The sequence below is a fragment of the Coffea eugenioides genome, chromosome 8, assembly GCF_003713205.1.
Source record: "Coffea eugenioides isolate CCC68of chromosome 8, Ceug_1.0, whole genome shotgun sequence".
Lineage (NCBI taxonomy): Eukaryota > Viridiplantae > Streptophyta > Magnoliopsida > Gentianales > Rubiaceae > Coffea > Coffea eugenioides.
In genome coordinates this window covers 44,818,428-44,842,611 of record NC_040042.1, presented here as the reverse complement: position 1 = coordinate 44,842,611, position 24,184 = coordinate 44,818,428, and the positions used below count along the sequence as shown (strand labels likewise).

At 36.4% G+C, this 24,184-nt stretch overlaps 4 protein-coding genes across 5 annotated transcripts; 1 reads left to right on the top strand and 3 right to left on the bottom strand.

The window, feature by feature from the left end:
• The first annotated feature begins 5,605 nt into the window (after window positions 1-5,605).
• Window positions 5,606-8,108, top strand: LOC113779602 (F-box protein PP2-A12-like). 2 transcript variants are annotated; one of them, XM_027325245.1, is made up of 3 exons: window positions 5,606-6,197; window positions 6,519-6,634; window positions 7,375-8,108. In XM_027325245.1, the coding sequence occupies exons 1-3, from the start codon at window positions 5,853-5,855 to the stop codon at window positions 7,802-7,804; spliced, it is 891 nt and encodes a 296-aa protein (XP_027181046.1). In that variant the 5' UTR covers window positions 5,606-5,852; the 3' UTR covers window positions 7,805-8,108. The 2 variants fall into 2 exon arrangements, with proteins under 2 accessions (XP_027181046.1, XP_027181044.1); XM_027325243.1 differs by having other exon boundaries at window positions 6,516-6,634.
• Window positions 8,109-9,100: 992 nt separating this feature from the next.
• LOC113781189 (probable transcriptional regulator SLK3) lies at window positions 9,101-14,717 on the bottom strand. The gene is made up of 10 exons (XM_027327067.1): window positions 14,657-14,717; window positions 13,009-13,967; window positions 12,702-12,833; window positions 12,485-12,533; window positions 12,027-12,241; window positions 11,882-11,950; window positions 11,347-11,447; window positions 10,542-10,635; window positions 10,369-10,438; window positions 9,101-10,073 (listed from the first exon to the last, which is right to left on the bottom strand). Exons 2-10 carry the CDS (start codon window positions 13,909-13,911, stop codon window positions 9,274-9,276), a joined length of 2,433 nt encoding a protein of 810 aa, XP_027182868.1. The 5' UTR covers window positions 13,912-13,967; window positions 14,657-14,717; the 3' UTR covers window positions 9,101-9,273.
• A 947-nt stretch (window positions 14,718-15,664) lies between these two features.
• On the bottom strand, window positions 15,665-19,007 carry LOC113779663 (ribosomal RNA processing protein 36 homolog). Its single transcript, XM_027325338.1, has 8 exons — window positions 18,784-19,007; window positions 18,567-18,700; window positions 18,378-18,444; window positions 17,588-17,640; window positions 16,755-16,809; window positions 16,424-16,541; window positions 16,209-16,255; window positions 15,665-16,119 (listed from the first exon to the last, which is right to left on the bottom strand). The coding sequence occupies exons 1-8, from the start codon at window positions 18,868-18,870 to the stop codon at window positions 16,015-16,017; spliced, it is 666 nt and encodes a 221-aa protein (XP_027181139.1). The 5' UTR covers window positions 18,871-19,007; the 3' UTR covers window positions 15,665-16,014.
• Window positions 19,008-20,203: 1,196 nt separating this feature from the next.
• On the bottom strand, window positions 20,204-21,264 carry LOC113780882. The gene is made up of 4 exons (XM_027326663.1): window positions 21,166-21,264; window positions 20,790-21,084; window positions 20,578-20,693; window positions 20,204-20,494 (listed from the first exon to the last, which is right to left on the bottom strand). The coding sequence occupies exons 1-4, from the start codon at window positions 21,262-21,264 to the stop codon at window positions 20,204-20,206; spliced, it is 801 nt and encodes a 266-aa protein (XP_027182464.1).
• Window positions 21,265-24,184: the final 2,920 nt, after the last annotated feature.

Below are 24,184 nucleotides of genomic sequence, written 5' to 3'. Positions count from 1 at the left end.
AAAGTAAAGTGTTCCATTTGAGTAAGTGCCTTTTATCCGATGTTAGGAGATCGTCATAGGTATATCCGATGAGATAAAAAGGTGATTGTGAGATGTGTTAACGAAAAGTGTCAAAATTTTTGAATGAAAAATTGTATATAAAGGGTGGAACTTGGAAATTCCTAAGATTTTCGTATTCACCCGATTTTAATTAGAAAGTAAGCCCCATCCCTTGTGAGATTTCGAAAGAAAAACTTGGGCCTATCAAGCCCCGTTGCTAGTCGACTCATCTCACTTGTTAGCAATTTAAGTCTTGCTTGAAACATCACTAGGCACACTCACACTTCTTACTTGGTGTCCTAATCAAGCCCACAAAATATTAGTTCCCTAAAAGTATATTGGTAAATCAGGTTACTTCTCTGGGTTTTATTTTTTCTTTGTTTTCTTCTTAAAACTTTTATTTTTTTATTTATTAAATTACCGCTAATTTCACAATCAACCCTGCACTTGATTATCTTTTCCAATTTGAATAGAAATGAAGACTTGCCTTTCGCGTACAAAGATATAAATATAATAATATATGGTGAGACAACTACGTCCGTCCAATAGAAAGATACATATGGTGATTGCTGAGACAGCTGTGTCTGTCATAGACTTGGAAATTTGCCTTCCTGATTGGATAACTATTAATCACATCCGTTGAATCCTTGAACTTGTATTACGTTGCAACTTTAACGAGGGATTAGCAGCCTTTTTTTTTTTTTTTTTTTTGAAAAGAGCAGCCAAAGTTTTTGCATGGACATATGTTTTACTAGACTAAATTTGAATTTCCTAACTCTTCAAATGCTTGCTTTTTCAACTTTTATTAGAATTTTTGTAAGGGTTTTTTTTTAACGAATGTTTAACAGACACTGATTAATACATTTAAATCATACCTAATCTATACCTAATCTATAATATAAATACATACACTAAAAATTATGACCTTTCATTGCATTTATATACTTTATTCTCGGAAGGTTTATAAATATCTCATCTTCCAAATACTCTTTAGTACAGGAATCCCCTTTTGCCAAAGCACACTATCAAAATTATTCCAAATAATATTTCGCTTGCATCACAAACACATTTTCCAACCTACTTTTTTATATTCCCAATCACCTTTTATCTCACATACATCATATCACAAAAAGTGCTACACTAATTATTCCAAATTATATTTTAAATAATACACTATCTAAATAAATCCAGTACTATTGCAGCGTCTTTTTTGATCGTACAACGTTTTCTGCTCATTACAGCTAGGTTGGCTACTGAAGATTTTGACGTGGGTTTGTACTCTTTGAAAGGTACGTGGGGATTGAATGAATGTACAACATCTTATAGCAACTAATTAACGGCTTATAAAAGTTTCGTCTTGAGTTCACCAATGAGAATAGGTGATATTGCGAGGTCTATATATATCCCAGGCTGTCGAGCATGCAGATAACCAGACGGTACATAATAGACAACTTGATGGTACGTAATAGACATCTTGGTAGCTTATTGTTACCATCATATTTTGCAAGATATTTCTGATGGACAATTCTATGGCGGATGATCTTCATAGTTCAACCGTGTAAGAACGACCACACATCTTATATATGTCATCACTTCCAATGCGATTACCACTAAGATGATATGATTGGGTACGTAATATATATAATTATCAGATGAAGACCAAGGACATGAGCAAGAATATTTAGTTACTAGCCCAAAATAAATAGGATAGTTTGGATGTCCGGGATAATATCTAGTGTTCAAGTTTGTTCGATTATTTTTACGAATTTGAAATTTTATTTAAATTTGACTTGTTTACTTCTTGAACTGAATTCGAACGAACTTGAATTCGAGTCAAGTTCAAATAGTTTGAATTTTTACATATAAATTTCATTTATATGTTAATATATCGAGTTGAATTTGAGTCAAAACTTAAAAGTTCATCATATACGATATACTGTTCAAATTTGATTTGACTGACTAACGAACAAACTAGATTCGAACAAACTCTTGCTGAATTAAACTTAATTTGAGTTTCAAATAGGTTGATTCGTCTTTCAATCAATGTTTTGGAAAATGAACTGAATGGATCGGTCCGATCGATCGAATCACGAATCAATCATGGCTTCGGCTCGATTCAATGGATAACCCAAAGATTCAATAAATAATCCAAAGAATTAATTGAACCGATCAAATTCAATCAATATAATTATACTACTATTATTTTAATTAATTTTTCCAAATAAGTGTCTTTACAAGAGAAACCTACAAGAAGTCAGATGAATAGACGTACATCAACAAGAAGTACTGCTATGCTATCCACCGTTCGTTCGTATTGACCGCTGCCATGCCCGGTGCCCTCCCTTCGTGCTTTCATATTCACACCTGTGGCGGGCGAAGTTTTATTTGGCTGGCGGGCCTGTAATCAAATGTATTGACTACTACTGGCCTGAAAATTGCATGGCTTTCTTTTCTTTTTCTGATTCTTTCTCCGTGGTCCAGGAAGGATTGCAGGGCAACCGGTCGGTCAATTAATTACTTAATAATTAGTAGCTAAAGAAATCGACATCATGTGCTAAGCACTTAGCATCTTGATGACTAATATAAGGTACTACTAATCGCTGCTTTGTCTCTCCACGTAAACACCTAAAAAGAAAGAAAAAAAAAATTCTTTTTTTCTACATCAATCTAGAATGTCGTCTCAGACTCTTTAACCCTCAAAGCAAAAAGGCAATAATTTCAAGATTCCATTAAAGCTTAAGGGCATTCCTGCCCACCTGTTTCAGTTGACGGAAACTCCCAAGAAGAAGAATGATCAAAGACTACTACTAGTAATCATCAATAAATAACCTTATATTAAGTAGTGCTCAGCAACGTGAGAATGTTAAGTAGTACATTCCTACAAATAAAAAATTTGTTTGGATATCATATTAACTATTTCATCCACTAATTAATATCAGAAGGATAATAGTAATACTACTGCTGCTGTGCTGACCACTTTCTCCTTATCATCCATCTGGAACTGGAAGACCGCACCAAATGGATTCCGCGTGTCGAACACAGCAAAATCCACCCACTTCATGTGGTTGACAAATTCTGCTGACTCAGGCACACGATGGGTGGCTGGGCATTAGATCATCACCATGCCTTGAACTGCTTTAGACTTTAAATATGGCTTTATCAGTTATCCCAAACGACTGATCAGGCCATACAATAATACAACCTAGGATCCTACCTAGTACTATCTATAGTGGAATTCTTTTTATATCTCACACACACACATAGATATATATATATATATATATATATATATAGATAGATACGTACAACCTGGGATCCGCATTGAGAATGAGATTTTAACTCATTAAATCATTGAGAGAGAGAGAGATTGAAAGGGCTATTATATTAAGCATCCCTTTTTGACAAATGTTTCTAAATGGAGCATTCTTCATAGTTCAAACTAGCTACTTGGGCAGGTATATGATCTAGTATCTTCTTCATGGACTTCTGTATTCTTAATTATCGTATAGCAACAATTAGGTAAAAAGTTAGTAGTATTTCCTCATAGAAGCTGTAGGCTTGTATGTAAGTTATAATATGAAATGGAATATAACGTTTCGTTTGTGTAGTTTTTTTTTTTTTTTTTTTTTTAAATCACTGGAAACCTAGCTTAGAATTTCTTTCATAATTTGTTAAATACCCTCAAAATTAACGGCTTTCTGCCTAGAACATCTGGAGGGTAGTTTCCATCTTGAGGTTGTATAATATTTTTATGACATAGTCATGATTTTCTCAATCTGTGATCAAATACACAAATCAAAAGGAACATTAAGCCAGCTACTACTGGCTGTGAATTGTCATCGTTTTCTGTCGTAGATATTAGTCACCATAATCGATGATTTTACACTTCAATGAATAGTTTGGATAGAGTATTATTTGAAATAGTTACTGTAACATTTTTTTGTGATTTGATATATGTGAAATGAAAATATAAAAAGTTGAATTAGAAATTGTGTTTACGAAATAGCGTTTAGATGACTCAAAAGCCTACAACACGACTGCCGAATTCGGACTCACCAAATTTAGTGTGACAAGATTCATTATTGATACCTGAATTGATTATGATTAGAATGGCAACTAACATTGGGTGCATATAGAATCATATTATTATTCTAGTCTGCAATTAAAATCTGAGTACTGTTTGTTTAGCCCAACATGAAATCAATAATGACAGCCACAAATTCCCGTATCCTCTAAGACGGAAAAAAGGAAACATCTTGAATTTTATCCAATTTTTCAGTGGGTACCGTACAACACGGATGGAAACGTAATTACACCGATGAAGTTAGTGAAAATTGTCGGCAGGAAATGCTTTGAACTGCAAATTATTGAACTAACTATCGGGTAGTTAAACACTAAATTTATTATTTGAGATTTTACAACAACTTTCCTTTTAAAAACTGCTGCCAGTTTCTTTTTCCATGTGCGCCACCATTACCAAACCCTTTTGATCTTTTCTTTATTTTCTGTCCTACAGATTTTAACAGCATCTGGTAGGAAAACATATCCTTTTGTTCTCTCGATTCCATTTTTACGTGAGACATGTCCAAATGCCAGCCTAATAATAATACTACTACTAGGAAACATATAGAAATTTAGAGGTTCATTTTTTTTTTTTTTTTACGGAATGGATGTCCGGGTCAATCCTTACGGGTCCGACTAATCCCACTCCAACCCGATTCATTTTTTTTTTTTAAGAAATTTAGAGGTTCATGAATCGTCAATTTAGGCAGAGCAGTGTACATGAAAACTCTGGGTTGCCCACTTGAAAATCAAGCAACTAAAAGGCTGCTATAAATCATGTCATGTCAAGGCACATGAATTTCAAAGCACTTTTATTTATTCTATGAATTATAGATCTAAATTGTTCTTAATTCTATTCTAGATATTATGCCCATCTCAAAGCACTTTTATTTATTCTTGGAATTCTAGAACTAAATTAGTCCTAGACATTCGCTCTTGCCCATTAAAAGATTACAAAATATTCTAGAGCAAAATGCACTGACAAGAATATTAGACCATGAAAAAGCTATTCTGGGATTCTATGTGCCCAAGCAAATATAATATTCCTCTCTTCATAAATAAAACTACAACTCCTAATTGTTATGACAAAATGTAGAGAAAAGAAATAAAGACAGAGAAATGGAAGCAAATAGATGTCTGTCCCGGTGATGATCAACAAAAAATCAGCTACTACTAGAGTAATTAGCCATCACTTAAGTTCTTTTAGATGTAGATCAAGAAATTAAATTCTTGACTTGCGCTCCGATGATAATTCAATTCCCTCCGATTTTTCCTTTATCAACAAAAAAGATTAAATGCTTCAATAGCATGAATTTAAATCCTTGATTTTGCAGGAAACATGTTTAAGGCACTTGTACCAGGTTAGCCATCCGGACCAAACTTTTTTCCTGACAGAAGAAAAGAAGAAAAACAAAAGAAATGGAAAACGCGACAAAAGGGGGAAAAAAAAAAAATATATATATATATATATACACAGTAGAAGAATAAAAGAAATCAAGTAGAATAAGTCATATGCAATTCCCTTGCATCGTCACTATGTATATCTAACTGGCAGTCTGACACAATTTGTCTTCCTTCGTCCCATTTCCCTTTCAAATTTCTGTCTCCACTTTCTTTATATCCTGTGCATCCCTTAAAATTCCGCAGACCTAAAATCAATTGATCTAGCTGAAATACCAGCAGAGAAAATCAGCAAAAAAAAGAAAAGAAAAGAAAAGAAAAATTCAATCTGGGGGCTAAATTCTTGATTGATGGGCGCTGCTTTTTCCATGTTATTTTCAAGCACAAACACCCCTGCAGCTCCAGCATCAAAGCTAGGCTTAGGGGACTTGCCTGAGAGTTGTGTGGCCTCTGTTCTTTTGTACTTAGACCCTCCAGAGATCTGTAAGCTTGCAATGTTGAACAGGGCTTTTAGGGGGGCTTCTTCTGCTGATTTTGTTTGGGAATCAAAGTTGCCTCTCAATTATGGTTCTGTTATTGATAGAGTTGCAGATGATGGTTGGAAACAGGGTTGTGATGATTTTCCTAAGAATTTGTGTAAAAGGGACATTTATTCAAGGCTCTGTAGACCCAAATCTTTCGATGGTGGCACCAAGGTTCGATCTTTCTCAAGCAACTTTCTTCTCTTTTATTTTAAATTAATTTGGGTTCCATGTCTGTTGTTGTACAAGAATTTGTTATGAAGCCTATGTATTTGTTTGTTGGTTTTCTGGGCTTTTTATTTTGAGTTGGTATTGATCTTTAGTAATAAAAAATAAAAATAGAAATGATAAAAACAAATTGGTTCTTTATTGGGTTTTCCCTTGTTTGTGTGTTATTATTCCAAGAGATGATTTTTTGTGATATAATTTGTGGAATCAAGATTACATGAAATATTGTCTTGTGTTATTGATCTTGATGTATTTTTTTGGCAGAAGGTCTGGTTGGATAAAAGTAGTGGAAAGTTTTGTTTGTCAATTTCTTCAAATGGGCTGGCCATAACAGGCATTGGTGATAGGAGATACTGGAGTCGTTTGCAGACCGAAGAATCAAGGTGAGAATCTGGAGTTTTTGTTCGTGTGTTGTTCTTATAGCAGAAGTTGAAGTTTGTACAATTTCTTGATGCATCTTTTTAAATCAGCTGATCGAACTTCAACTATCTGCTCGGCATTTTTTGGTTGAAATCCTCCCAGTAAAAGGTTCTTTGCTTCTTTTTTCCCCCCTTTCCGTGCTAGTTTTATCATCTTTAGTGTTGCTCTGCAAGCATGTGATTTCTCATTGTTTTATGTGGTTTTCGGGTACATATGCTCTGCAATCTTGTCTTGGACTTCAAGTCTGATTCTGTCTACATGGTTTGGCAATACTTTTTTTTTGGTAACTGGGAGGTATTGAAAGGACCTTCTACTTACGGTTCCTCTCCCCCCTATCTTACCACCCAACCCTAACCTCTCTCCTCTACATGGTTTGACAAGTCTTATTTGAATGAAGTACATAAACTTCTGCGCGCTCCTAAATGTCCTTCTTTGTATACATACTCGATTTTGCTAGTTGGTTCTTAGCATTATACCAGGACCTAAACTTCACTTTATAATGATTGGAAATCTTGCTATTGTATAATCTACTAAAGGAATGATGAGAACATTTCAAGGAAAAAAGATGCTTTAGTTAGCTGCAGAGGCTACAGTTCCAAATTTTGTTTTTTTACAAGGGTCTAGTAGCTCTTGAGATCTATGTACTTCTTCATGGTTCTTTCTTACACAATTGTTACAGCCTAACCACGTCCGTTTGTTATAGATTCCGTTCAGTTGCATATCTCCAGCAAATCTGGTGGCTTGAAGTTGATGGAGAAGTTGAGTTTCCCTTTCCAGCAGGGTCCTATAGCCTTTTTTTCCGGCTGCAACTAGGACGTACTTCGAAGCGATTTGGTCGTCGGGTTTGTAACACCGAGCATGTTCATGGTTGGGATATAAAGCCAGTAAGGTTCCAACTTTCTACTTCAGATGGTCAGCAGGGCACAACACAGTGCTATATCAATGAACCAGGAAGATGGATCTACTACCATGCGGGAGATTTTGTTGTTGTTGATCCTAGCACATCAATGAAGGTCGAGTTTTCAATGACACAGATTGATTGCACACACACAAAAGGTGGTCTTTGTGTGGACTCCGTGTTTGTATATCCTAGTGAATTCAAGGAGAGGTTAAAGCTTTGTCAAATGCAGTAGCCCTCTGAGTTCAAGGAGAGGTTAAGCCTTTTTTAAATGCAGTAACCCTCTTGGTAATTTAGATTGTGGTCCTAGATTCAGCCTATATGGCAGCCAATAGAGTCCTAAGTAGCCAAGGCAATGTGCATATTAATACCTTGGCATTTTTGTGTTTATCTTTGTAAATCACTTTAAGCGCCTGAGAAGGAGCTTACCTGTCTATTTAGCAGAGTCCTTTCTGTCTATCCAATAAATATGACTTGGTCTTCTAAGAGATCAAAATTGTGGATGAGATAAATGAGTGGATTTGATTTTCCGAGCTTAACAAGTTTCTGATGTTAGATTTCCTGTAATTTAAATAAAGTGCCATCACCCCCGAGCATTATTTACCCGTATGTTGTGGATGAATCAGATTTGGATCTCTTACAGCTGTGGATTTAAATGGTTCGTCTGTCACTTGTGCTAACAACTCCACCCGAAGCTAAGCCGAAAGTTACTCTATATTTGGGAGTTTTTTCAGCCTAAAAATGTGGTGTCAGAAGTGCCGGACGCTTGGAATCCAGGCACTAATTTCTAGCATTACTTGTTTCGGTGCATATGAACTTCCAGTGGAGTAAACTAAGGGATCTAGAGCAGTGAACATATGTTAGATTCTGGCGTCGGTAGATCCCTTTATCTCAACGTATCATGTAACGAGTCAAGGAGGTCTGGATAGACTTACCCTGGCATAGACTTAGATGAATTTCTTGCTTGGGAAAAAAAAAAATACATATACATATACATACATATATATATATATATATATATATGACGGAAGAACCATCGAGATATTCGCTCCAATGGGTATCGCAGAAACAAAAAAGACCCCTCGTCCTGGTAGATCGCATTTCATCTTCAAGCAAATGATTGTTAATTTACCCTGGCAGCTTATATACTCTGCTTTATGTCTCAAAATCACCAAAAATGCTCCTTTTGTACCCAAAAAGCAAATCACAAGAGAGGAATTATCGAAGACATTCGCTTCTTAGGATCCTCTGTTTTTGCAGAGCGTGCAAGTATAGAGAAATACCAATGCTATGTGCATCAAACCATGTAGAACAGCGGACGCTTGCTGCCATTCACCATCCGCAGAGGCCGGAACTCATATCATAATCCAAGTTCTAGTTTGCAGGCTGCTGCTGATATTTCAGCCAAAGCAATCATTTTCCTAGTAATCTAAACTTAACAAGAAAATTCATCAGAATTTGAAAAAAATAAAATAAAACAAAAGCAGTTAAAAAGAATGTCAACAACCAGACATTTAGCTCCAGCCTCAGGTTGAAAAAGATGGGTATTACTATATTCAGGTTTGATTCACTTCGGACCAACAGTTAAGATATGTCATAAACTTCAAAGTTATGAAATCCCATTTACAAAATTTATACTCCACAAAGGTTTCTATCATGAATTTCCCTCGATGAGTATGAGCTTTCCATATGCATAGCTACAAGTCACTTTTTCGAGAACTGACCACCCATAAAAGCTTCAGGAACCTCCGGAAGGTCTGGTTCTCTTTTGATTGCAGGACTCGGGTTGCTGCCACTAATTTTGAGAGTATTAATATTGGACGTAGTCCTAGATATGCCACCGCTCCCTGGGACATCAGCCAAAAGATTTGCCTGTGCTGGGGCAGCATCTGTACCATAACCAAAACCTGGCCTCGCTGTACCTCTAACCCTGGCAATAGTAGGCAAGCCACTGAGGATATTTGCGTTGAACTCATGCAAGGCTTGGTCCTGCTTTCCAGGTGTATTCTGCAGCCCTTTGGCTCTGCTCTCAGCCACCATCTCCTGAAGCCACTTATCTATCATCTGTTTCTTTATGTCACTAATTGCTTCAGAAGTCCGTGCACTGGGCAACCTACTGAGCATTGAGTTGTCAAGTGGTGCAGGATTATTGGACTGACGCAGAAATGGAGAAGATGTAGCTCTTTGGCTAAAATTGCCCATCAAGCATGACTGCTCTGTCTCTGTAGTACTTCCTTTTGTGTTTAATATATTTCCCCATGCTGTTTTCTGATGGTAATGAGCCAACATAGATCCCACATCTCCTGAGCCAGACAAAACTCCATCACCGGTCATATGGGCGTCACTATGGTGGATTTCAGGACCAAGACGCATGGCCATTGACCTAATCCCATCTGTCTGCATGTCCTGAGAGCTCCCTTGCTTCAATGTTTCCTGCTTCACATTCTGTACATTTCTCCACATATCTGTCTTGGTGCCTGCATGAGGATAAGTCTGCAAGCTCTCTGCAGAAGAAAGATTGCATTAACAAGCTTATGACAAATGGACAGCTGATAACAAGATATACCTTGAAAGGAAACATGATTGTAACAAGTACTACAAAATGCAACAGCTCTAGGGACGCATAGATTGGACTATCAAAGCTGGTTCCAGTTATTAGGATACTTTATCTCCCCTTACATCACTGTACTTTACAACTCCCCCCAACCCTCACCACAAAATGGATAGAAAGCCTGCAGTTATATTGAGATACAACCTAGCCAAAAAAAAAAAATGCTTAGGATAGTATCATGGGCATACCAATTGGTCCAATTCTTCTTTTAATGCTAAAATCCATGAGATCTTTCATGCTGTTGACAACATCAATGATCTGTTGATGGGAATCAAAGCACACAACGAGAAATAAAACATTAAGAAACAGAGCAATTCACTTACAAATCTCGGTCTAAACCAAAGAAATGTCAAGAAGTTACCTGTAAGCATCTGACGTGTCTTTTAGAAAATCCCAAGTCATTCAGAATTGGTAAATCCAAATGCTTTGCTAGTTGATGCACAGATTTAAGAAACCTAGACAAAGAGGAAGGTGTTTGAGCCCTCTTAACAGTTGGGAAGGTGTTTGAGCCCTCTTAACAGTTGTTCCCATATTTGTAAAATGCTCAATAGAAAGCAAAATGTGTTATTCACAAATAAACAAAGGGACACAGAAACACAACCATCTCAGAGAGGCTCATCAACTGCAAACACCAAAGCATGTTGTAGCCTCTTATAATATGCAATATTCTTAAACTTACTAGTTCACTCCCAGAATTATGACTACTATTTCATGCATTGATTATTATCAACAAAATATCTTAAAAGATAGCTAAAGCACAAACAAGTCACACGTTGAAAAAAAAAAAAAAAAAGTCCCAACACCATATGGTCTCTTCATGTTTGTATGTTCACAATTCCAGCATTTCATCAATCATAAATAGGTTCATGGATTCTAAACAATGCTGCAGCACATTAAGAAATCGCAGAGTACATCCCTCATTCAAATATATCTGGTGGTGCTCTGAGATTCTCTCTTTTGTTCTTATCCTTCTATGTGAATGGTATGCCTATGTATGTATTCTTCTTTTGAGTTAGTTTTTTTCCTTTTTGGTCAACCCAAGGATGGGGTTCAGTGGGGGAGCAGGATCGGTTAGGTTTCCTTTTACCAGATGCAACTTTGCCAAATTTGTTCCAAGATAGAAACGCTTGGATTTTAGTATAAATAAGTCAACATGTTGTACTTACATATTGCAATTTCCTTGCACTTCCGCGGCTGGGACCCTACGAGGTGCAGGATTGCCATGGGAGCTTTGATATTTATGAGCAGCATAGACTAACTGATTAACCTGAAAAATGGCATAGATTTTTGTTTAAAGCTCATTATGCAAGAACTAGATGCTAATATCTTTCTCTCATTTACAAATCATTTTCCATGTTTATCAGATCAATGCTTGAAAAACAAAATTAAAGGTAGACAAAGCCTTTAAAGCAAACTCTTATCCTATAGTAAGCAAGCAAATTGCAAAATACTGATATCCTACACTTAACACTTAAATTTGGTGGAGACCCCTGATGTTATAACCATTTCATCTAACTATTTAACAACAATTTTTCAGCTGCTTCGGTTAGTGTTTCTCTTTACTAATTGCAGCCTCAGTGTGTACAGAAAAGTCTTTGAAATCAGTTTTATTTGTCCCAGAAAATGAAGAAAGCTTCTTCCTTGCACGTGTAAAATAGCTAGGTTAGGAAAATCTTGCGACTATCTGACAGAATTTCATACCTGGGGTGCAACTAATCGACGGGGCACATATTCTTCATGATGGTGTGCACAGAATTCCCAGGATAATATCTGAAGATGATCATCAAATGAAATTAGAAATGGAAATCCAGCTTAGCAGCCTTTTGCATAATGAAAAGTAGCTCACCTTCAAGTCGTGTCTAAAAATAACACGAAGTTTACCCTCTCGGACAACACGGAATTGTTCGTATATGCTCTCTTGTATCGCTTTCCCATATTCTAACATCATTATGCCAGAAGAAAGCCTACACTCTCGAGGAAACTCAAGAAAGAGAATTTCCTCAAGAGTACCACTCTCGAATTTCATTTTGCAAAGCCTGGGGAGTATCTCAAAACTTGCCTCTGCCAATCGAGAAAAGAACAAGTAAAGAGGAATCATAAACTGCACATTCTACTCACTAAAGCAAATGCTAGGTTTCTAAGTGAATGAACATTTGCAATGAACAGGTCGAGGGAATGACTGAAAGACAAAAGTAAAATACAAATAATTTTTCATTGCAGCACAACAGAATAGTGAGGTCCATAGAACATTTTTCTGTTCACTATTTCAAATTGGGACTACAAATGCACAACTAGTTTGCTTACCAAACCCTTTTCCTGATTTTGTACCACATATGTCACAGCACCAGCTATCCTGAGAAGCAAATAAGCAGCAAAAAACTTAAGAAGCACAATATGCAAAATTTTCTAAAAGAAGCTATCTGATGGATAAGCATGAAATTGACATAAATTGAGTACAGAGAACCATTGAAGTTAATTTGTCAGCCTAGAGGCAGATTGCATGTATTGTATGGATACTGACCATAGTCCCCAAGGAAAGAACACCAAGAACATTTTTCCCAACATTTTCATATGAAGATAAACACCATCTTTCTTTAGCTCCAGGAGCATAGAACTCTAACACAAATTTCCTCCAGTAGACAATACTGTTATCCTGCAAACGATGATATCAAACTTAGCCCCATCAAGCTTCAGAAAGACAATCAGTGAAATGGGAAACGAAAGATATGATACATGATCTTGAGGATGCATGAGGAGATGGATTTGTAGAATGCCAAACAACTTCCTTAATAAAATAAATGAGCAAGAAACTCATTTGGAATAACAACCTTTGGTCGATGCAACAGATGATGTATATATTGAGTCAATCTTTGGGAACAAATCCCATCACCGGTGGACTGAATGGAAGAAGTTTGATGAGTGGCCTGATATGGCAACTGATTCTTCATCTGCTGTACTGACTGGGGGGAATGAGCTCCGAGCAAGTTTGGACTAGAATGCAGAATCTGATCTAGAAATTGATTCTGCAATTGATACTGGATTAATGCCTTCAGCTGTGGACTATTATCTTGCAATTGATCAATGTCATTCCTTGATAGTAGGCATTGAACCGCTTGTTGCTGTAATGAATAAGCTGGATTTAAATTCATACTAGAATTGTTCAATGCCTGTTTCAGAGTATTAGGTTCCTGTTGTATCCCAATAGGAAGTGAATGAAGGTGGCTTTGTGTTTTAGGTTCAATGAGAGCACTAGAGCCTGCCGTTTGCTGTAATTTCCGCCTTTTATGCCCTTGTTGGTTGCTTTGATCCACAAGAGTATTTTGATGGCACACAGGAGAAGCTTCCAATGGTAAACCGCTTAAATTTCTGGATGAGAATGGCACCAGTGAAGAGAGTAAGTTAAGGTAAGGCTCCATGTTGGCATTGCCAGTCTTGTCCAAAAATGCTCCACTAGGCAACAAGTTGGTATCAGCATGCAAAGAATTTATGTCAACTGTATTCAGAGCTTTGCCAAGACTAGTTGGATTTTCGTTCCTGGAGGCCATATTTGCATTCAATTCTGCTATTTCAAATATTGAAAGTGGCGAGTCTCCTGGCAAAGTGCCCACAACTTCTTTTCTATGTGAAATGCTAGCACTTGAAGACTTGAGAAAAACATCATTTTCCTTACTATGTACTGCAGCAGGTATAGCCAATTGGTGGTTGGAATTCAGGTATGCATCTACACGCATGCAGATTGATGATGACCCCAAGCTCAATGAACCAATACGATACTTGCAAAAAGGCACTACAAAAAATTGCCATATCAACCAGACACATAATCACGGCCACTTATCAGAAATTGAAGACTTACTGGAAAATCCTTCAAGAAAATAAAAATCAATTTTTTCTTCGATAACATGCTCGAGGACATCCCACCCGAGACAAGATCATATTAGAAAATAATTAAAAGATCACATGAAAAGCAGAGAAATTAAAAGATTATAAAATGCGAAGCTCGCAATTAACACATGCAATCCTATATACCTATCCGAAATGGAATATGACAAAATTCCTCCTCAGCACCACTTATCACATACAAGCAAAACCCACATCGTTATTTCAAGGAAACTAAAAAGTTCCCCCCAAAAAAAATAAATTTTCAAACTCACCTTCATTGTATACATTAACCCTGCACCAAAACTCAATTCCAAGTACGACCCATTATTTTCTTCTTAGCGAATCGTTTAAATCTTTCTAAAAAACTACAAATTCCAAACCTTCATTTCTTGCTCAATATTTCTCTACCTAATCAACCAAAAAACAAAAAAAAAAAAAGAAAGAAAGAAAGAAAGAAAAACTCAATCAAGTAACTTCAAGAAAATGTTGTTTGATGCTTTTACATTCTCCCATCATCCAAAGCAAAAACTAAAAAGAACCAAGAAACAAGAATTAACCCCCCAAAAAAGAAAAAAGAAATCACAAGTAAATGCTAACCTTAAGAAACTGAAAGGTTTGGAGAGTTGCGCGCCAAGGTGTCTATAACTCCATAGTCCACTGCTCCGAGTAAGCGTTGGGAGTGTCGTCTTATAAGAGGCGCGGGAAGGGAAAATGAGAATGTGTAAGAAGGAGAGGGGTGACCGGCCATTGCCGGTAGATGGGGCCATGCTTTACAGTGGTTTGGAGGGTACTGATAAAGACACGCGTCGGTCACATAGGAGGCCAAATGCACCGGGAGGTTCTTAATGCGGTGTGAGTCGGACAAATTTATAACGCATCTTCCGATTGGACGGCTGATGTCATAAATCTTAAATCTCTGTCCTTCCGGGGTATATAATATACTACTTGCTCATTAAGTTTTGTAGATTTTCAATAAAAATTTTTAAAATTTAATTTCAAAAAAATATTTATTTTTTTATGAATTAGTAGTATTCAGCCACCAAAAAAAGCCTCCATATTGTCAATGAGTATTTATTTCGTCATATTACCTTTTTATGAGTTTTTTAACTCATAGCATGATGCAATTCGCTCGTTTATGTCAATTGCTTCAAGAAAGTTGGCCAAGATAAGTTCCATGCCCAGAGACAAATTCGTACGTCCAACAAACAAACCGAATCAATATGTTCACACTTTATTTATGCTTGAAAAGATTTACTGTTGTCCATAAGATACTCTACCTGTAAAGAATTCTTACTTTAAATTTACTTTATCCATATGTCCTCATCTCATTTGACTTGGCACCTTAAATATATAAAGTTAATAACGTCTACATGTATCCTGGATCAAAAAGTAAACCAAAGAAAGAACTGTTTAATAACATTTCCCTAACATGGTCCGATCAAGTACCCTTCGTCCATATTCCACTTTGAACATCCTCCACTTATAATTACATCAAACTTTAAGGCAGAACCAGCCTGCACCAATCTAAACTGAGTGGTGAGCAAAACATGGGAGGAAATTGTTCAATAACATCTATAGCCTACAGAAACAAAAAAAAAAGTTCAGTTCGTAAAATGAGGGCAAGAACATTAAAAATTATGGGCAATACTGATTTAGTCCAAGCTGGAATGGCAAAAAATAGTTTGATGTCGAGAACATATAAGATACTCAGCCTTGGAGCCAGTTTCTGGATTTAAAAGCCATTCCGGGCTCTTTCATGACATGTAAGTTCAAAGCTAGCTATAAACAGCTAATCTACTACGATACAACAAAAGGCTTATTTCAAGCGAATAAGAGCCAAAAACAAAAACATCAACTGATGCTCGTCCCTCCTGCAACCTTAATAGGCATAGCAAAGTTCTCAAGCCTATCAGATCACATACACTAGGCTCTGTTGTTCCAATAACATTTTTAAATTATTGGTCTCCTCCTTCCAAACGGCGATATGGCATGTATCTGTGGTCTTTTGAAGCATTCCTTTTTCTCTTTTTCTCAATAAAAGATTCAAGCTTCCCAGATGCCTGAAAGATAACAAATAGGTTAGGTTTTCAATTCCTCGTGTCATAATCAAAACATCTGTCATGTCATCAAAGACTTTTTTGACATGTACCTTCAGTTCCTTGTATTTGTCAATAAGCTTTTGCTTTCGTATTTCAGCTACAACAAAAAAACAGAATTACGTCGGTCACAAATCAGGTTGGTAGCGAAAAGAAAAGGAGATGCTTATTTATTTCTGAAATGGGCAATGAGAGAGTGAGTGGGTGGGTAATGGCATCTGTGCATGCATGTATGTAATGAGGGGGGAGACAGAGAAAGGGGAGATACATTTTTTCAGATAGTATGGTTTTTTCCCTTGCTTTGCAGCTTCTCTCTCTTTCTTCTTGTGTTCAGCTAAAATTTCTCTGTCAGTGCGTCTTGATACTGCACTCTTCAATTGTTTATCCTAAGATATATAGCAAAAATAAACACGAAATAAGTAAAGCATTTTTGTTAACAAACTGATGCACCGAGCGAAAAATGTCGAAAGAGAACTAAGACAATCCAAAAATTCTGGGTCCCTTGATTTCTCCAGCTGTTTCTTTAGCGCCTAGAATGACGAATGCAGTTAAACAAAGGAAATCTGATATTCAATGGTTTCCCAATATCCAAAATATACCTCTTTTCCACCAGGAAGCTCATTCTCATAGAGAAAACCATATCTTTTCTTGAACCTACAACATCCATATATGATGTTTGTTATTCAAAAGAAAGCAAGTAACAAGTCCATATTACCAAAATTAATATCAGATGTAGCTTCCAACCAAATTATTCAAGGGAAAACTATTATGGCCAGCTAGAATTGAGTCCTAGCAATATCTCTCGACTGAATAACGAAAACTACCATGTCATGATGGACACAAGCATAATTTTCAGCTGTGACATACAAAAGGCATCTCAAAAAAAAAAAAAAGAGAGAGCCCCACCCCCTATTCTGCACCACAAGGATCTTCAATTACATGAATGTGCTAGAGCATATAAAATTAGCTATATACCCCACTTACTCTTGCTCCAAGTCTCGCTATGACTGACAGATTGGCATAAAAAACTGAAAGACAAATATATTCTCAGCTTCATCAAGAAGCTTGCTTGGAATAAAACTGGAAAAAAAGAATTAAATATTCGGTTTTTACTAGATTTTAAGCTCTGTAGCTTTCTTAATTTACTTTCAGGCTTAGTTTTCCATAAACATCCAGTAAGAAATCGATACATCCTGCCAGAAGCATCTTCAGTTCTTTCTATTCATCAGATAGTGAATTCGATTCCCTCGAAAAAAGATCCTTTTTGTAGAAAGGCAAAGTATGATGAATTTCATTAGTTCTACTCAAACCTTCTACGCATATCTCAGGATACAACTTTAGGCTACAACTTTACAATCTTATAAAATCATCAAAACCTAATTAGTCCCAAAAAAGGGTAACAATATGAAAGGAAAGAGAGGAGGATGCTTACCCTTCAACATCAAGTCTGCCACATAATGATTCAAAGCGAGGATCACGTACAACCTGAACAAAAAAGGCAACCAATAGGATCTTCTTATCCTCCAATAAATCAGATTATTGGAAATAACAAGCTTCCAGCGATATATACCAGTAAAACTAGACCTATTTAGCATACCTATGTGATACAATCAACTGATCAAAGATGACAGTCCAACCACTGAAACTAACAATTCATGCATTATACAATCTCCAATCATTTTGACAACACAAGGGAAAAACAGACAAAAGAAATATATACCATATATGATTTTCTTAATTTCCTTAATTTCACTGCAGGAAACATCAAATTGGCTCTCTAAAAGAATTTCCACACAAAATGATACCCTTTTGTGTCAAGCAGATAAATTAAGATATCCCTATATGGGTACAAGCAACAAATTTCAAATTAGGAAATGAGACAAGCTCCTCAACAAGGGAGATATTAAGCTAGGTAGTCGACAATGCAAATTGCCGCAGGATGCAATACCTGCAGCAGGTTTGGGGTCCACCTACAATACAAAAAGCTCCCCACCACCCCCCGCCCCAAAATAAATAAATAAATGTGTGCTGCAGCTGAAAATGTAGAATGCCTAGCATGCAACTGCCCATATAGAGAATCTATACCCTCATTTCCTTCACAAAGTATGAGAGTAATCCCTTGACTAACAAAAAGTATCTTTCTCCGATAATTTTAGTCCAAACAAGGAAAACCATCAGTAATGTAACAAAAACTCGTACAAAATTTCAGCTTTGCTTCTCACCTTCTTTGGAACTTGGATGACTTCTCTATATCTATTAACCGGCTTCTTACTACTCATTTCCATCGGCCTTCAAAAAGTTAACGCCACAGGTTTTCCAGCAAAGAAAATCATTAAAAATGGATGGAATACAAAAAGAATTTAAAAAAAATTAACCGAAAAAAAAAACAGATTTTCAAAAAAATACTAAACCTATTCTTATTCGCTCTTCCACCGACTTTATTCTCCGATTTGAACTTCCTATACACCATCTCCGACCCGTCCGACTTGGCTCGCTGCAGCTCCTCGAACGTCACATCCGCCAGCTCCTTCTCTATTTCCCCTTCCTTCAATTTATTCAATAGTATTATTTACACAATTCCAGAGAATGGAAAGATATACGTATCTGAAATCAGGAAGCTATACATACATCCTCGGAGGTAGAATCGTGATCATCATCGCTATCGTCGAACTTGATTTTGCTTGACGTCGCGACTGCTAAATCCGGTTTTGTCATTTTAATTTCTAGTAGAATTCAGTAACTAGGAACTGAAAATCCAGCACTATTCAAAGAAAAAACAAAAAGAAGTGGATAGGGGATAAAAATAGAAGTTAGGGTTTAGAGGTTTCAGAGAAGCGCTAATTTTGCCCAATCCATCGATGTTTCTTTTGCCCTGCGCATGAAGAAGAAGCAATAGTTCATCAACAAACGACGCCGTATTTGCGATGGGCTTCTTGTCAATGGTTGGTCTGAAATTTCGGACCAAACCTTTTTGCACAAGGGCAGCATTTGAATCAGAGTTCAGAAGTTTTGGACAAATTCGTTGTGTTTACGAAGCGGCCCATATAAGCCCAATACCTCCATTTTTTAAGGTAATTAAAAAACTTTCATACGGCCCAACGCCGTGTAAAGAATTCTTTCAATGTTTGTAAAATTTCTATTACAAAAAGAGAGGATAATTATGTTTGGTACAATGAAAAAGAGAATGAAATTTTAAGTAGAAAGAATTCCTTATATCTTCTCAATTCTGTATAGCATCAAGTGTTCAGTTTCTTTCACTTTCTGCTTTAATTACCAATCTCACTGTAATAGAATAAAAAAACAGGGAACTATTGAATGGATATATATATATATATATATATATATATTATCCTCCCACCTTTCCCCACACTTTGAATAAAAAAGATGAAATTATTGAATGTGCGTGTCTGTATATATATATGTATATATATATATACACCCCCTATATATAAAAACTAGCAGAAATATACCGTGTTTGCGCACGGTGAAGAATTAATGTAATGCCCACCAGGAGCATTACAGAGTATGAATTTAATAAAGTAGTATAATTTGTAATTGCAATATGTTGTGTAAAAATTAAGGGAGATAATTATAAAGATGAAAAAAAGAATACACAAGCCACTAATTGAAACGATACTGCCATCTGAATTAAGAAGGCAAAAGTTAGTAGAAATGTTTTTTTACATGTATAAATTAACGATATGGAGAACTTGGCATTAATTAAAAAGTCGATAATTAAGGTAGAATGTAATAAACGTAATTTTTTGTTCCACCCTCAGGGTAACAGATTTTTTAAAAATTGTAGGGAATTAAAGTGGATGGATAACTGTCTGCAGGCAAAATAATTTCCTGTAACTAATAGAATTAAAGGCAATTAATTTGGGTGAAATTTCCTAAATGGTTGAAATAAATGTGCGGCACGTTTTAGATAAATTGGTAAGGTAAATTTGGTATGGGAAAAAAAGGACAATAAAAGCTGGCATTCATATGCTTAGTGAACATATAAGAAGGACAACGTTTCTCCTAGAACAAATATAAAAGAAGCTGGCTAAGTTCTACTGGTTGGTGCATCAGAGAAGATGCAGAACTTGTTGTACCAAGGGAATAGCTTTTCGACTCCACGCTTGTCGAATATTAGGACAGTATAGCAGAACTCTGTTTCAGGGATAAATACTAAAGCGTCGCCAAATTGTAGCTGATGCTCAAAACAAAAAGTGTTCCAATTTGTTGTAAACTGTCTCCGACGCATTCCAAGAGTGATTGTCTTGTTTCCAGTTCTTAGGGTGATCAGAGGAGCTTTGTCACCATGTATGAAGAAGGATACAAATTTGGGCACTTTCTGTTGTACAGGGAAAGGAAGAATTATCAGTGGGAAAGAAAGCAGTGAATGAAAAAATAGAACAGGAGATAACTAAAGCTCACAAAATGATGTTGGTTTTGCTCAGTGAAGATCTCATAGAATGATAGACCATCAGCGAGGTGTTGAACAAAATCTGGTTTCATTGCCGATGCTACTTTCTGACACTGCATTCTTTGTTCTGTGTATAATTAAAAAAGGTAAGCGTACAAAGGTGGCAAATAAAACAAGAATGATGCTAAAAAGCTGGAAGGGTTTAAGCATGAGAAAAACTAACTTTTTAGCATAACATGCTCTGGAGTATCTAACAGACTAGGTAGTGGATGAGTCCAAGGTAAGTAGTCATGCGTTTTTGTTGCTGAGTAATGGAGCACGTCGAACATCAAGTTTCCAGAATGTCGAAGGAACATTGTGTCATCTTCCCGGATGATATTATTCTCGCAGAAGTCTTGCCAGCCTTCTCCAAACCAACTTTCTAAAATACTGATAGTCCATGTTCTATATCCTTCCCGAATAGTTATGGTACGTTGTTGGTGGTTTCTTAGAAGCAGCAGAAATTGAGCAGGGAAGATCTAATTATTTTGAAAATCTTTGGTTATCACCAAAGAAATCATATGGCACAAGGAAGCAAAACTATATAGAAGCAAAATTACCTGCTTAGAACTGATACTCCTAAAGAAGAAACAGCATTCCGTCCTGCCGGTAATATCTGGTGGAAGACTGGAGGATCCAACGCTTTCAGAGAACTCCATGTTAGTTTGTTATTAGTATTATATAACTATAATGGCCTTCTGAGGCTGTAGATTTTAGTAGGTTGTTCTTGTCATATATATACAGGTTCCATAACAAGCTTTGGCAGCAAAAACTGGTTTGTAAAAGTATCTAGTAACCAGTGTATTCATTGAAAGTGGTTGAACTAATAGCTGTAAGATCATTAATGAATGCAGAAAGACAATCTTGGAAAGGGTCAATGCGGTTTGATGTTTGGAGGCAACAGTTAATTCATGGCACATCATTTCACATTACTTTATGGCACATTATTTCAGAAGAAATGGACTGGAAAGTGAAAGCTTTGATAAATATATTGAATGGGAAAAAGTGTTGCTGTTGGCAATAAATGTTAGCTTGAAACAGCATGAAGGCACGCAGAATATGCTACTTTGAAACTAAGTTGCAAAAGGCATTTAGTTTAATAGGCAATGCTTAACAGTGTGCACAGATACATACTTCAGCCGCATGGATATTTCATAGCATTTCATAGGCACATTAGCAGCATGACAGTGCTAAAAAAATGTGCTAAAAATGACAGATAACAGAGAGTCCAGCAAAAACAATATGCCTTGTTTGGAAAAGGAACTACTCTAAGCTTGTCTGGGCTTTTTCCTGGGGCTGCTCTGAAGAGCTTCAGAGCTTAATTGCATATTTTCAGCAGACGCGTCAAGTTTTTGAAGGAGACAAACTTTAGCTTTGGAAGGAGACAAACTTTAGCTTTGGAAGAAGACGTTTCGCCTGCTGAAAAGCAGTAACCATACCTGATTCAGTGAGGTGTCTCTTGCATAGAAAAACAAATATGTACATAGTACAGATGAAATGAATGCACTTCTTATTTGCAGAGTAATTCATTCACATGTCAAGCAAAGATGACCAAGCATAGGTCATAACCTGCTGAAGGAGAAATCAAGGTCTGTTCACCGGAGTCTGTAATAGAAACTTGGTCATGAGAAACTTCTTTATAGTATACCATTGTGAAGCGTTGTTTTGCATCAACCAAGGGAACTTGTACAGGTCTTATGCAGGCAAGGAATTTTTTTGATTTTAGGTCCTCATGCAGAATTTCAAGAGGTAAGGCTGTATTCTGCAATTTACAAAATAAAAGAATATATATATATAAAGACATATATATACATATGTACTGATGCAGCACGGTAAGAGCAAACTTGAAAATAATGCTCCATTGCTTCCTTTGCTGTGAACGTTAGCAGTTTTTCAGCTAAATCACCAAACAGTGTGGCTATGACTGTTCCAGTGGCATCAGAGAGGTCAACATCAAATTTACACCTATTAAGTATGCAAGCTTTATATAAGGCACAGCAGAGGGAAAAAAATGATTATATAATGAGCAGTAGCAGCAGAAATGACAAGTAACAAATAAATTAACGATCATTATACCTTGGTTCAGCCTTGTGCTTTTGTTTACAAGTATTACACATGAACTGAGCACCATAATCCGCAGACGTGGAGCGGAAGCATTTTTCGCACCCGATGTACCAAAATTTTTGGAAGATGTTTTCAAATGAAAACGATGCTTTGACCCACACATTCTAAAAATATAGTCAGTACATGAAGTAGTCAAAATATTTGTAGGCTGAAAGCTACTGATGAGGCTGCAATCAGGACAGTACCTTGTGTTTTGAGCTGATATTTGATATATCAGTAGTTTTTTGATCTGCTTGGCAAGAGATATCAGGATTGTAGCGATTGTAAGTTCGCTTTTCGACAATGTCTGCAAGGCATTTGGCATTTCTACTTGCCCTGTATATAGGATACTAAAACGGTCAGGCAAATAGGGAACATATCATTTTTTTGTATGCACCTGAGATCGAAAATTATAAGAGTGAAACCAGCTCTTAAGTCTTTCTGACTGTCAAACAAACAGATGAATTAAAAACTCTCTAAGCAGCAAATACTGAAAATTGTAAGAGCAGAACCAGTTCTTGAGCTCCATTGCTTCCTGAATAGGTGGATTCACAAGGACTGCTGAATCAAACCAAGTAGAAAGAGCTACGCCTATAAAAAAGAAAAGGGGAAGCAATATGTGATTTGGAAAAATGCACAGATAGAAAAAGGCTATACGTTCAGAACATGTAAGTGCCAACTGTTATACCGACCATTATAATTTTGAACCTTTAGCCTTCTTCCAATAAGAACAGGACAGTTCTGAATGTCCGAGATAATCTTGGAGCCTTCATTATCAATAAAAGCATTCCACATAGACAGCATAAGTGTCTGCAATCTGAAATATTTGAAACAGATCAAGTGTTTATGTTTTTGTTGAAAAATGCCTTAATCCGTAAAAGCAGATAGTGAGTGTATACAAAGATTAAGCCTTCTTACTCTTCATTAACAATGACAAGCTTCTGGACTCGGGCTTCCTTTGAATTAATTGTGACATTCCTTTCATCCAACGCAGCAATAACAACTCCCATAATATCTAGTGAGAGGAACTGTAAAAGTAAGCCTAACAACATATAATAACTAAGATAGATCAGTTATGATTGCAAAGAAAGATACCGACCAACAGAAATGTCCTTTCGATCCATGTACTGTGCTAAGTCCCTAAATTTGGTATACGTAAACTTTGCAACTATAACATCCTCATCATCTACAATCTCCTCAATAATAGTGCGACTGGTGATTATCTATTGCTTTGTCAGCTCAGTGGTTCTAAAGTTATCAGGGATCTTTTTCACCTGAGCATTGGAGATGAGGTATTTTTTGTAAACCTCTATTCTGGGGCTCATTATAGCAATGTCAGAATTAAAGATGATTCCTTCAACCTTTGATCCCTGAAAAATAATCATCATATTGGCGGACAAATGAGCAGTATGTATACTACTAAGTTTAACAGATAGCATTACAAGTATAAAACGTAAATTGCAATAAATACCTCAG

What these genes read in the sequence shown, in the direction of transcription:
- LOC113779602 (XM_027325243.1), top strand. Translation starts at nt 5,853, where the DNA reads ATGGGCGCTGCTTTTTCCATGTTATTTTCAAGCACAAACACCCCTGCA. An exon ending in CTTTCGATGGTGGCACCAAG is followed by an intron (nt 6,198 to 6,515) that starts GTTCGATCTTTC and finishes TTTTTTTGGCAG; the next exon opens with AAGGTCTGGTTGGATAAAAG. An exon ending in TTGCAGACCGAAGAATCAAG is followed by an intron (nt 6,635 to 7,374) that starts GTGAGAATCTGG and finishes CGTTTGTTATAG; the next exon opens with ATTCCGTTCAGTTGCATATC.
- LOC113781189 (XM_027327067.1), bottom strand. Translation starts at nt 13,911, where the DNA reads ATGCGTGTAGATGCATACCTGAATTCCAACCACCAATTGGCTATACCT. An exon ending in TTTTTAGACACGACTTGAAG is followed by an intron (nt 11,951 to 12,026) that starts GTGAGCTACTTT and finishes GATCATCTTCAG; the next exon opens with ATATTATCCTGGGAATTCTG. An exon ending in AAGAAGAATTGGACCAATTG is followed by an intron (nt 10,074 to 10,368) that starts GTATGCCCATGA and finishes TTTCTTCTGCAG; the next exon opens with AGAGCTTGCAGACTTATCCT.
- LOC113779663 (XM_027325338.1), bottom strand. Translation starts at nt 18,870, where the DNA reads ATGACAAAACCGGATTTAGCAGTCGCGACGTCAAGCAAAATCAAGTTC. An exon ending in GGAAGAGCGAATAAGAATAG is followed by an intron (nt 18,445 to 18,566) that starts GTTTAGTATTTT and finishes AACTTTTTGAAG; the next exon opens with GCCGATGGAAATGAGTAGTA. An exon ending in AGCTTCCTGGTGGAAAAGAG is followed by an intron (nt 16,542 to 16,754) that starts GTATATTTTGGA and finishes TATATATCTTAG; the next exon opens with GATAAACAATTGAAGAGTGC.
- LOC113780882 (XM_027326663.1), bottom strand. Translation starts at nt 21,264, where the DNA reads ATGGAGTTCTCTGAAAGCGTTGGATCCTCCAGTCTTCCACCAGATATT. An exon ending in AGAGCATGTTATGCTAAAAA is followed by an intron (nt 20,694 to 20,789) that starts GTTAGTTTTTCT and finishes AATTATACACAG; the next exon opens with AACAAAGAATGCAGTGTCAG. An exon ending in AGCAAAACCAACATCATTTT is followed by an intron (nt 20,495 to 20,577) that starts GTGAGCTTTAGT and finishes CCTGTACAACAG; the next exon opens with AAAGTGCCCAAATTTGTATC.